Source organism: Cygnus atratus, chromosome Z, assembly GCF_013377495.2.
Source record: "Cygnus atratus isolate AKBS03 ecotype Queensland, Australia chromosome Z, CAtr_DNAZoo_HiC_assembly, whole genome shotgun sequence".
Taxonomy (NCBI): domain Eukaryota; kingdom Metazoa; phylum Chordata; class Aves; order Anseriformes; family Anatidae; genus Cygnus; species Cygnus atratus.
The window spans coordinates 45,335,514-45,346,796 of record NC_066396.1 but is presented as its reverse complement, the minus strand read 5'-3'; the positions used below and the strand labels follow the sequence as shown (position 1 = coordinate 45,346,796).

General features: G+C 45.9%; 2 protein-coding genes across 6 annotated transcripts in view; both read left to right on the top strand.

Moving 5' to 3' along the window:
- Positions 1 to 3,686: 3,686 nt before the first annotated feature.
- On the top strand, positions 3,687 to 8,425 carry PRXL2C (peroxiredoxin like 2C). The gene is made up of 6 exons (XM_035565315.1): positions 3,687 to 4,112; positions 4,562 to 4,630; positions 6,190 to 6,243; positions 6,638 to 6,743; positions 6,988 to 7,119; positions 7,746 to 8,425. The coding sequence occupies exons 1-6, from the start codon at positions 3,702 to 3,704 to the stop codon at positions 7,871 to 7,873; spliced, it is 900 nt and encodes a 299-aa protein (XP_035421208.1). The 5' UTR covers positions 3,687 to 3,701; the 3' UTR covers positions 7,874 to 8,425.
- Positions 8,426 to 10,747: 2,322 nt separating this feature from the next.
- Positions 10,748 to 11,283, top strand: part of CDC14B (cell division cycle 14B) — a 43,103-nt gene continuing 42,567 nt past the window's right edge. For 3 of the 5 annotated variants that reach the window (XR_004781535.2, XM_035565247.2, XM_035565246.2), the window contains exon 1: positions 10,748 to 10,919. Coding sequence is in view for 2 of the 5 variants with exons in the window: in XM_035565247.2 (XP_035421140.1) it covers positions 10,748 to 10,919 (172 nt within the window). In the remaining 3 variants the exon portion in view is untranslated. The remainder of the gene's footprint in view (positions 10,920 to 11,283) is intronic. The other 2 variants (XM_035565244.2, XM_035565243.2) reach the window with 1 other exon arrangement.

The window sequence follows — 11,283 nt, the reverse complement described above, 5'->3', positions numbered from 1 at the left end:
ACACACACTGACACTGCAAGCAGACTTGCCAAGTCTCTAGTCTTGCAAATAATCTTGAATAATTTTAAAAAGGGAAAAAGAGAGGACGTAAGGAAAATAAAAGAGTAACTACGTCACAAGATAGAAAGTACTCAACAGAAAGAAAAAAAAAATAGAGATGAAGCCAATGTTTGAAAAATGACTGCGAGTGATTCTCCTAGCTGATTAAAAGTTAGTCCCATGACTGTATGCCAAGAAGTCTAGTGTGCTCCAGTACACCATTACACTAACAAAACAGTGAAAGGCAGCTGTAAAGGAAAAAGCCTCCTATCTGCAGGACATTACACACTTTGCTGTTTTTTAATTACAAGTTTAAGATCAGTGCATTCTTAGTTAACACTTAGCATAATACTTTCATTCTAGAATTCTAAGCGCTGATTTATTTCAGCAGATCATTAATAACCACAGCATCTCTAGCTTAATAAAACTCAGATAAACAAGAACAATAAACAATCTTGCAGTAAATTGATCATAACATGGTGCTTTACAAATACACACTAAACAGTGTGGCATGCTACTTGTATAGGCCACAGCAGTCTTGTCAGATATTTTGTACAGCTGTTATAAATAAAGGGATTCAGGTTACATAATTACAGCTGGTATTTTGTTTTACTAGCCAATACAGAGCAAATAAATTATTCCACATCTGTGTGTAATTATTTTTCTTCCCCTTGAAATGGTAGGAATCTGAATTTCCTATCCCCAACACAAAGCAACCCAGCTCTTGGCTAATTAAATATTTAGCTAAATTTCTCTTTGCGACTGTAAATTGCACTGCTGTGAAGAAAGTGACTTGCATCTTGAATGCTACATCATGATTAATAATGCCAATGTACTAATTAATTCTCCTTAAGTTACTGAAAAAATAAGACAACACTGATGAGTGTGCTTTTCATCCCCTCTGTATTTAAGAAATGTAAAGAAAAGAGCAGAAAGGAGAAGAGTAGTCTCCCTAATCATAGCTCATGTGGACAGACTTTACAGTTTTGGTAGACTGCACTTGTAGACTGTTCATATTGCCCAGAATATCTGAAGTCAATGGATGTAGAGTCTTTCTTTCCTTCTAAGTCACTGGAATTTATATCTTTATTTTTGTTAAGCATACTTAAATGAATGACTTTAAGCTTCAGCTTCCAAAAGTGACTGCTAATTTTGAGTACCTTCTCTTTCAGAGAACATGGTAGTGCTCAGTTCCCATTCTTTTTCTGTAAAACAGGGGATTGAGGTAATTGGTATTTGTAAGTTACTAACACTTCTATCATACTCCATTAAAAATCAGAACCACGCCATTTGAGGGGCTTTTGAGAATGCTTTAGAGTATATCCTTGGGTGAAAGCTGCTAGCCATCAGCAGCACAATGCTGAAACCATGTGCTAAGGACATGATTCCTCAGCTAGTTTAAGGCATCCAAATTGCATAAAAGAGCAAAGTCTGGAGGCAGATCTTAGGCAGTAATGTTTACCAGCTCTAACAGATGGGCTGGCCTCCTCAGAAATGTAATTTAAAATCAAGTGATAATGACCTCTCTGGAGTCTAGGCATAAGACCAGCCATGCGCAGACTGAGCTGGAACAGTGTCCTGTGAGTTTGTGACACCCCACTGCCCAATTCTTCATCAGAGGGCTCAGCCCCACTTGCACCCTACTCAGGACTGGCAGCAGGTCCTATGCAGGGCTACCGCTGCCTCCTCTGCAGGCTCTGATTTCCAGCTGCAGTCACAAGGGCCCTGCTCCCAGCTCTGCTGTTGACCAACAGCTGAGCTGTGCCCCTGTGCCCTGCACAGCGTAGTCTGCGATACCCAGCAGCTTTACTGCAGCCACAACACAGCCTGCCCACTTCATTCTCAAGATAAAGAGCAAAGCAAGTCAAAAGTCACCAGTTCTCCCGGCTTTGATACATCTTGCAGTAGTCAAGGGCAGGCCACTCCACATCAATGCTTTTGAAGAGCCAGAGTGATGCAGCACGGCCCAAATTTGGCTTACGAGCCGCTGGCTGAAGTGCTCCAACTGACAGCATAAAATATGTGTAACCATTAAGTGAACAAAGGAGTCTGACAACAGCAACAGGGAATTAATACTGTTCAAACCCTTATCTAACAGAACATACATTTCACAACATTCAGAAATTCTGTATCAATTTGAGTTCACTGTGAGAGCATACTGGACTGCAAGATTAGTCCTTGAGGTAAACTGCCATAAGCAAATATGCAAGAAGTGCTTTACTAACATTCAAACAGTGATTTGCTGTCTTAGCAAAGTATTATGATGACAATAACATTTACCCTAGCAAAGACACCAGTGGGATCTATACCATGAAATATAATTTTATTACTTAAACAAGAGGGTTGTACCAGCAGCTGGACAGTTTTACCTGCAGGTATGTGCCAGAAACTTGTTAGCAGCTACATCAGCCAGGTATCACTTTCCCTCATGTTGTTGTTTACGAACTAGAGCTGACTTGTCATTATTGTTAACTTGGCATAAAGCACCTTATGCGTCCTTAAGTACTTTTTGACAACAATTTTAAAACAGTTAGGAAGTATCCCAGCTGGGGGACCAGCTATGTTATATCATCCTAGGTAAAGGTTTTATACAGAGCTCGTCTGACTTTTCAGACATTGTGAAGGTGGAGAGAATTTCTTCCACCAACTATCCTATGAGAAGTGGTGATAATGCACTCTCATCTAGGGAAGGTCTGGAGCTGAGCAGCTGGGGGTTATAGTGGTTCTCAGGCCGAAAGTAAGTCAATAATATAATGCTGTTGCACAACCACAATGCCAGCATATTTAAAGAGATGTACAGGCCCAACACATGGACTAAAGCTAACACTTAAACACTGTTTCTAGTTTCAGGCACTGAACTTCAGGCACGACAGAAACCATCTAGAAAGGCAAGAGGAAAATACAAAACATTTATTCTAGAAATGGTGTATAAGAAGACATTGTAGAACAAAAAAAGGGGTGGGGGGAGAGGTTGCTTAATCTAGGAAACAGAAGATTGAGGGCAGCATAGCACTAGTCTGTGTAGTCAAAAGACTGATGTGGTGAAGGGATTAACCTGTTCTGTGCACTCTCTCCTGGTAGTATAAAAGCAATGGGCTTAATCCAAAGTTTCATGAGTTTACATAAACATACAGGAGTTTATGTGACACTAACACTACAGACACTGTGGAAGTCTGCCAAGATACTCTGGGATGAACACCATCAGGGGGCTTCATAAAGGACAAAACTCCCAGCGATGTCCCGGTCCTATTCGCTCCAGCTGTATTCCCTCTGGCACTTCTTCCTTTCTGCCCTCTGTGAAAATGAAGGTGCAGTCCTCCTCATAAAGTGCCAGCTAACACAACCGTCCAAGAGACCTGGCTACTCCTCAGGACTGGTGGTGTTCTTTTTTCACGACTGTTGAGTTCACTCATCTCTGTGCGCTTTCCATCCTCTGCAGGTCACCTGCCGGAGTCCAGCCGAGTTTTGTCTCTCTTACTTCAGCGAGGAACCAGGGTCTGCACTTTCTGTGCTGTAGCTCGACAGTTCCCGGAAAACAGAAGTTTCCGGCTCGCTCACAGTCCTCCGACACCACCACCCTGCACAGGGTGCCCCGAACCGGAGGCGGTGCGGCGCTGCCTCCCTTCACCCACCACTCCTGGGAGCTGCAGTGTTTTCCGCACATGCCCCCGCTGGCAGGCAGGGATCTGGCAGCTGATCTCCCTCCCCGTCCCCTCGGAGGCCCCAACCTCCCCGACTCTTCCTTCATCCCCAGCCAGCTCCGGGCGCAGGGCCCAGGCGATGCCCTCCCACCCGACCCCGGCGCTTCCCCCGACCGGCTCCGCCTTTCCCTCCCCGCCTGCGGGAAGGCCGGGCCAGGTCGGGCCGGGTACGGGACGGCGGCGTTGTCGGCCATGTCCTCGCAGCCGGCCCCCCCCGTCACGGAGCAGGTCCGCAGGGCGTCCGCCGCGCCCCGCCCGGAGGCCGCGGAGCTGCGGGAGGCGTCCCGCTGCCTGGTGGCGGACGGCGAGGGGCGGAGGGTGCCCTTCGCCGCCCTGTACGGGGAGCAGAAGGCCATCGTGGTGTTCGTGAGGGTGAGCAGGGAGCGACGGGCAGGGCGGGCCCGCACGCCTCAGGCCCCGGGGGAGTCACTCGAGAGGGTGGGAGCTTGCAGGGAGGGAGGAAAACAGGCAGCAGAGCCCCCCGCACTTTGGCAAAGCGATGCAGTTTTCATCCCAGACCAAACAGTTCTTCAGCCCTGTCCTTAGGGAAGCAAGGATGCCATTCCCTGATTTCCCAGCTGACAAGCCGGCTCTTACGTTCCTAGGGATAAAAACACTAGCAAGGCCCCACGCCCGGTGTGCTTGTTGAGGCTGGGGTGAAACCAGGAGCCTAACCCACGTTTGGTGACTGCAGTGAACTTTTATGTCGTGTTCCCAGTTCCTGGTCACCTCCAAAACAGTTTGTGCCGAAGTCAGAATGAGGTGCTTCATTGCTGTGCAATAACGTCCGTTTGTGACACATCCAACTGGCTGTGTTGCAGAGTTTTTTGTGTTACACCTGTAAGGAGTATGTGGAAGACCTGGCAAAAGTCCCCAGAAGTTACTTACAAGTAAGTACAACACCCCATGTACGTGTTTGTATGGGGGGTTGCTGCAGCCCAGCTGATCAGTTGTCTCCTGCACCGGGCTTGCACGAGGCTTAAACCTGCAAGGAATCAGACAAAAGCTCAGGAGTAAGTTAGTGCTTTCCTTCTTTGCTACATTTGCCATAATGCATCTGCCTGGGAGACAGGGATTTATTGCACTGCATGCTCTGTTGCAGCAGCATTATTTCTCTTTGCACTGTTAGCTTGATGTTGTTTTTTCTACCCAAACAATTAGACAACATTTGACAGGCATTTCTTTTGGTATTAGCATTGCCCCGGCAGCTGTCTACTCTGACCACTGACTACTGCCCATCCCATTATGCTGCTACAGCTGAATGCTGGTTGTGCACGGAACGAGATCAGAAAAGTGATTCAGATTACAAATAGTCTCTCTTCTGTGATTTTTATTTTTTTTTTAATTGTAAGCTGCATCAGTTGTGTGACCTGTCCACCAGTCAGCTGCACAAATAGGAGTTAGAGAGTGACAGAAAGGAGAAATGGAATGGACAGGACTTGCTGTGGACTGGTATTTGTCAGGTGCTAGAAGATACAAGAGAAAGACAATGGTCCCCTGCTAAACGAGGGAGATCAAACTGTCTCTTCTAGGCTGCCGATTGCAAGTCTGACATATTTTGTTTCCAACAGCAGCACAGCAGGTGACAGAGACCCAGCTCCACGCTGACAGCAGTCCTTAGATGGACTAAGAGCTTGGGGATGAAGAGGGGTAATTTCTTTGGCAGCTCGCCTCCTCAGGACAGATTTTTCTAAACTGTTCAATTAGCATTACTCAGAATGACATCTTAATTTGGCTGCTTGAAGATATACATATGGAAAATCAAATCCTTCTTTTTTTTTTTTTTTAAGAAGACTATTTTATTTTTAGGGGAGGGCTTCTTTTCCCAACAAACAAAATGATTCTGTTTGGGATAGGCAAGCGTTATACCCAATATTAAAACAAACAAACAAACAAACAACACAACAACAGCAACATCTGATACTTTATTAAATGTCTTATTGGTATCTATATAAAGTTTTGACCTGTATTAGGCTCAGGCTTAACGTTGCACCTGCAAAAGGCAGCACTACATGTTGATTGAAGTTATATATATTAAGGGTCATCGGTATATGAAAATCACAGATGTACTTGTTTGTACATCAGTGTTTGCATGCTGCTTCTTTAGATGCAGGTGTAACTGCATTGAAATTTTGCATTTCCAAAATCATAAGCAGGTTGCAATCAATAGAAAAGATGATGCTACTAATGCTACAAAAAACATAAAGTTTACATACCTGTAACTTAAAAGTTATCTTTAAAACGTAATTTACCACTTAATAAATTTATGTAGCTGCTAACTGTGGGTGACAAAGAGTGTGTTCCAAATACGTCAGTGATGTTAATTTCAAATAATTTTAACTCAGTACACCGTGATCATTATCACAGAACACCAGACTGCTAATGCTTTGCAGCCGTGCGGAAACACCAAGTTCCTCTTTTCAGTTTCAATACCTGTGTTCTGTTCTAGGAAGCGAATGTGAGGCTTATCGTTATTGGACAGTCATCTTATCATCACATCAAGGTAAATAAGGTAGTCATTAAATAAATTGTGTATTCTATTGTGTCTTAATGATCTGCATTGAGGGATTTTGCTCAGAGTGAAAAGACGGTCATTTGCAACCACAGAAAACCAGGTCATGAAGCAATTGGTAGTTCATGAATAAAGCAAGTAACTAAAGCTTTCGTTTTAAAATCCACTGAGACTTGTTAAGGAAAAATATTTTCCAGATTTCACTGGGAGCTTTGTTTTACTAAAAGCTCTAGGGCTAAAAATTTTTGGCTTTTACTTTCATTTAACATGACAAAGTCACAGGTTTTAAAATTGGGGGCGCGTAACTATTTTTTCCACTGTCAGTAGATCCTAACTAATCCTAACCTTAAAAATATTTTTTTTTTCGTATATACATATTTTACAGCCCTTTTGCAGTTTAACTGGGTATACGCATGAAATGTATGTAGATCCACAAAGGGAAATTTATAAAACACTTCGCATGAAAAGAGGTGAAGGTAATAACTTATCAGGTAAGAAAATTTTTCTCACATTGAATTGACTCACAGAACAAGAATGCTCTGATAAAATACCATGATCGCAATGTAAATAGGAAGGGAGTGGCTCACCAGACCATCTCTTGTAAGCTGTACATTGGCAGAACACATCCCATTTCTTCAGTAGTCAGGAAACTATTCACAGCAACAGTTTGATTTTGTTGTTCTTTCTAGCTATTTTTGTATGTCTAGGTAACAAGTACTTTGCTGTTTTGTTTAGTGCAGAGCCCTCACGTAAAATCAAGCGTGCTCTTGGGAAGTATTAAGAGTATGTGGAGAGCAATGACTGGCCCAGCTTTTGACTTTCAAGGAGACCCCGCTCAGCAGGGAGGAACTCTGATTTTAGGCCCAGGTGAGCCCATTTATTTTGTCTGAGAAACAAATGCAGTCTTCCTTCTGCTGTTTGCTTTAGTGCTGCCATCTCAGCTGCTGTCCCTGTGGACTCCCAAGGATAGTGTAATGTAGTCTGTGAGATTCTGCTAGCTGAAGGAACCCGTGGAGGTGCCATTGTGCAATTCCACCTCCTGCAGAGATGGCACAAAGCTGATAGTGGCCCTAATGGAACAACTGGCTTGAAGTTTTATTTTATTTTATTTTATTTTATTTTATTTTATTTTTGTTTTGACATTGTGTTGTGCACCCACATTCTGCTTTTGATTTGATTCTAGGCATTTAATGTGTTTTTAATAGAGGAATAAATCATGAAGTGGGGCTAACACATGAAAAAGTAATCTCCTCAAATCATTAGGAAGCACCATGCTACAGCAGATTTAATTCAGTTAGATGCCTCAGTGCCCCATATTTCTACAACTTAATTTTAAAAATCCGTAATTTAAAATACAGTGTATTGTGCAACCTACAGCTAGCACACATCTGTACAAGAGCTTGTGGGAAATCAGAATGCTTCTGTGATTCACTTATGTCCTTAAATAAGTATAGTATTCAACTATTTACATGTTTATTCTCATTCCATTCCAGGTAATGAAGTTCATTTTTTGCACCTTGATAAAAACAGGTTGGATCATGTTCCAATTAACACAGTTTTGCAACTGGCAGGAGTTAAAACAGTAAATTTTACAAACAAACCCCAGATTATTGACGTATGACGCAGAGAAAATGTGTCATTTTTCATTTCTGCTCTACAAGAACAACGCTCCAGTGAATTCCCACCAGCATCACTACTCTTGCATCTTTATGGGACATCTGAAACCATATCTAGACTATCAGAGCACAGAATAAACTACCTGGCACTGAAGACAGATACTGAAGTGCTACTTCCATTGCATGTAAAATAACAAAAACTAGAACGCAACTGAGACTTATTGCAAAAATTCCTACAGCTTATTATTTTCTCATGTAACAATCTTGCTAACACATTTAAAAAATCTTCCTTCGGGATGCACTAAACTAAAATGTGGTTTTGCTCGGGAAGAACTTGGGATTCTTGCCTTTCGCTAAATCACATCAGCTTTCAACCCAGAACTTCTCAGTGGTTTTCAAACCTCCAGCACTGTGTGGCAATCTTGTATTTAAAATATACTTTGGAAGCTCACTGTTGCAAACAGTGGGATCTAAGCCGATAACTATTTTTGCATCTGGCAAGGTTGGACTTTATGAAATACATTTAATAGTTTTAAATAAATATTTTATATATATCATCTGTTGTCTGCAGTTGTTTTGTGTAATACAAAAAGGTGGGTCTGGAAAAACAGGGAGAGGGGGATCTTAAACCTGATTCTTGTCAGATTGTCAGTTTTGGAGTAGGTCATGGTTGTTTATTTTTATGAATATTTGCAGCAGTACATTCTCCTGTGTACGTATATATTTTCTGTCAGAGCAAGAGGTCTCTGAAAAACCATCCTTGGTTATTTCTGTCATAGACAGCTGAGCTGAGGACATTTTAGTTTGTGGTTCTATCAGATTTTGTATGATCTCTTTTTCTAGAAACGCTTATGTTCAGAATCTATTGTTTTCATTAAAGTAGAATTTGCCCTCTTTTGAGGCATGAGCCACGTTTTAGCAATTTCAAAATAAAAATCTCTGAGATTTATGGAGGAGCATATCCTCCTCTGCAGTTTCTGATCTTTGGCCTTCACTGTACACTGCCACTCCTCACACATATCTCACCTGCAGAATCTCACCAGTCTTAACACTAACACAATTCTAAAAGTGGTATGTCAAACACCGAGTTTTGTGTCTGCATCCATTAAGGCAGGCCCAGAGCAAACTTCTGAGAGCTCTCTACACCATTAAGATCACTTGAAATTAAATGCAGCGCCCCTTGATGAAAAATAAAAGGCTTAAGAAAAATAGTGATGGGGAGCAATGTAATTACACCAGAAGGTGCTATCCCTTAGCCCCTTATTAATTACATACGCATTTGGACAGTGCGTGTTTAACAAGAGGATGTTAGTGATGTAAAAATGCTGCACTGGGTTCCCTGCTCTGACTAAAGGGCGCTCAGAACAGGGCTGTCAGCAGCCGTGCACAGACTTTGAACCCTGGCTCTTGCAGAGCGGCCCGGAGGCTTCCTCGGAAGGTGGCACAGCAGACAGCGGCCGGCGCCTGTCCGACAGCCAAGGCTCGCAGGAGGGCAAAGCGTCGGGAAGCGAGATGGAAGCCCCAGTCTGTGTGTGCAAAATGAAGGTGAGAAATGCAGGGATTTAAACATATTTGGGAAGTAAAAGAACACCCAGTTTATCAGCAGTGCTCCCACACTCATTCATTTGTCCGATCGTCCCTGCCAAGGACACCGTTTCCAGCTCTACTTTTGTTTTCCAGTCATTTCACTTTCACCTTTCCCCATGCTTTCGATTTTAAAGTACGCGTTTGGCGAGTTAAAAAAACAAACAAAAAAAAACACGATATAAACAAATGACAGCTAAAAGTGAGGACTCTTAACAGGGATCAGAATGAATGAAGGTGTAACTTGCTCCGTTTCTTAAAGCCACCCAATCTCAGCGCTGCCAGAAGCTGTCCCACGGCCTCCGCGCTACCCCGGCACAACCCACCCGTTCTTCCCCAAGGCTCACAACTTGAAGAGCAGCAAAAAGAGGGGAAACGACAGAGGAGGACTCATTAGGAAAGCAGCCATAATTAAGGCGCCAGCCGTGGGTTCGCCAGACCACGGTGGGAGCCCACACCACTGGTGGGACATCGGTGCATGGTGACCGTCTGTGCTGGCAGGGGAAGGCAGCAGCACGATGCCAGGTCTGCTATGTGATTAAGAAAATGTATTTTAAAAGTGTTTTTTTTTTTTAAAAAAAAAGAAAAAAGTGTAAAAAAAAAGGGGGTGTGTTACAAAAAAGTATACCAAAAAAAAGTGTTTTTTTTTTTTTTAAATAAAGTGTTTCTACAAAAGAAGTTTTTGCAGAAAGTGCCTCTACCAAAACGAAGTGGCTTTGCAAAAAAAAAAAAAAAAAAAAGTGTTTTTACAAAAAAAAAGTGTTTTTACAATTTTTTTATTAAAAAAGTGTTAAAAAAGTGTTTTTGCAAAGTTCGGCAGCGGAAGGCGGGAGACGGATCACCGCTGGCCCTGCGTGTGGCAAGGCTGTGCTGTGAGGCGAGGCGAGGCGAGGCGAGGCGAGGCGAGGCCGCCCGGCCCCGTCCCGTCCCGTCCCGTCCCGGCTCCGGTCCCAGCCCTCCCCGCCCGTCCCCGGGCCCACCTGTTACGGCGGCCCCTATGACGTCACAGCCCGCACCGCTCCGCGCCGGTGACGCCACGCGGACCCGGCCCAATCAGCGGCAGAGGCGGGGGGCGAGGCGGGGGGGCGGCCGGGAGCCGCCGCCGCCGCGGCGGGGCGGGGGGGGGGCCCGTCGGTGCACGGGGCGGCGGGAGGGGGCGGTGTCCGGGGAGCCGCGTCAGCCGCCGCCGCCGCCGCGGGGTCCCTCCTCCCCCGCGGCATCGCGATCCCCGCGGGGAGCGGCGGGGATGATCCGCGCCGCCTCGCCCCCACCGTAGCGGCGCGGCCGCCTCCGCCATGAAGCGGAAGAGCTGGGCCGAGGCCCGGCGCCGCGCCGCCCCGGCGCCGCCGGCTCTGAAGAGAACTCGGAGCGCGGCGGCGAGGGCGGCGGGGGGCGAGGCGGAGCGGCGAGGGCAGCCGCCGCCGCCGCCACCCCCCGCCGGGACCGAGAACTGCGTGAAGATCGCCGGTGAGGGGCGTGCCGGGGGCGGCGGGGCGGCGGGGGGGGGGGGGCGTCCGGGCCGAAAGTTGCCCGCGGGGCGCGGAGCCGCTGCCCGGCCCCGGGAACTTTGTTGGCAGCGCTGGTGGGGGGGGTGGGGGGGGGCAGAGGGGAACGCACCGCAAAACGCGGGTTTTGGGGGGAAAAGAACCCCCCCAAAAATGAACCGCCGGTGCCGTGTCGGCTCCGACGACGGCGTTAGTTACTTCTGGGGGGAACGCGAAGTAAGCCCCGCTCGCCTCCCGTCTCCGGCAGCACAGACGTGTGGGGGGCAAACGGGGACAAAAGGCACCGGTCCCGTCCTCGCTGAGGGCAGGGTGGTTCAGTCAGACCG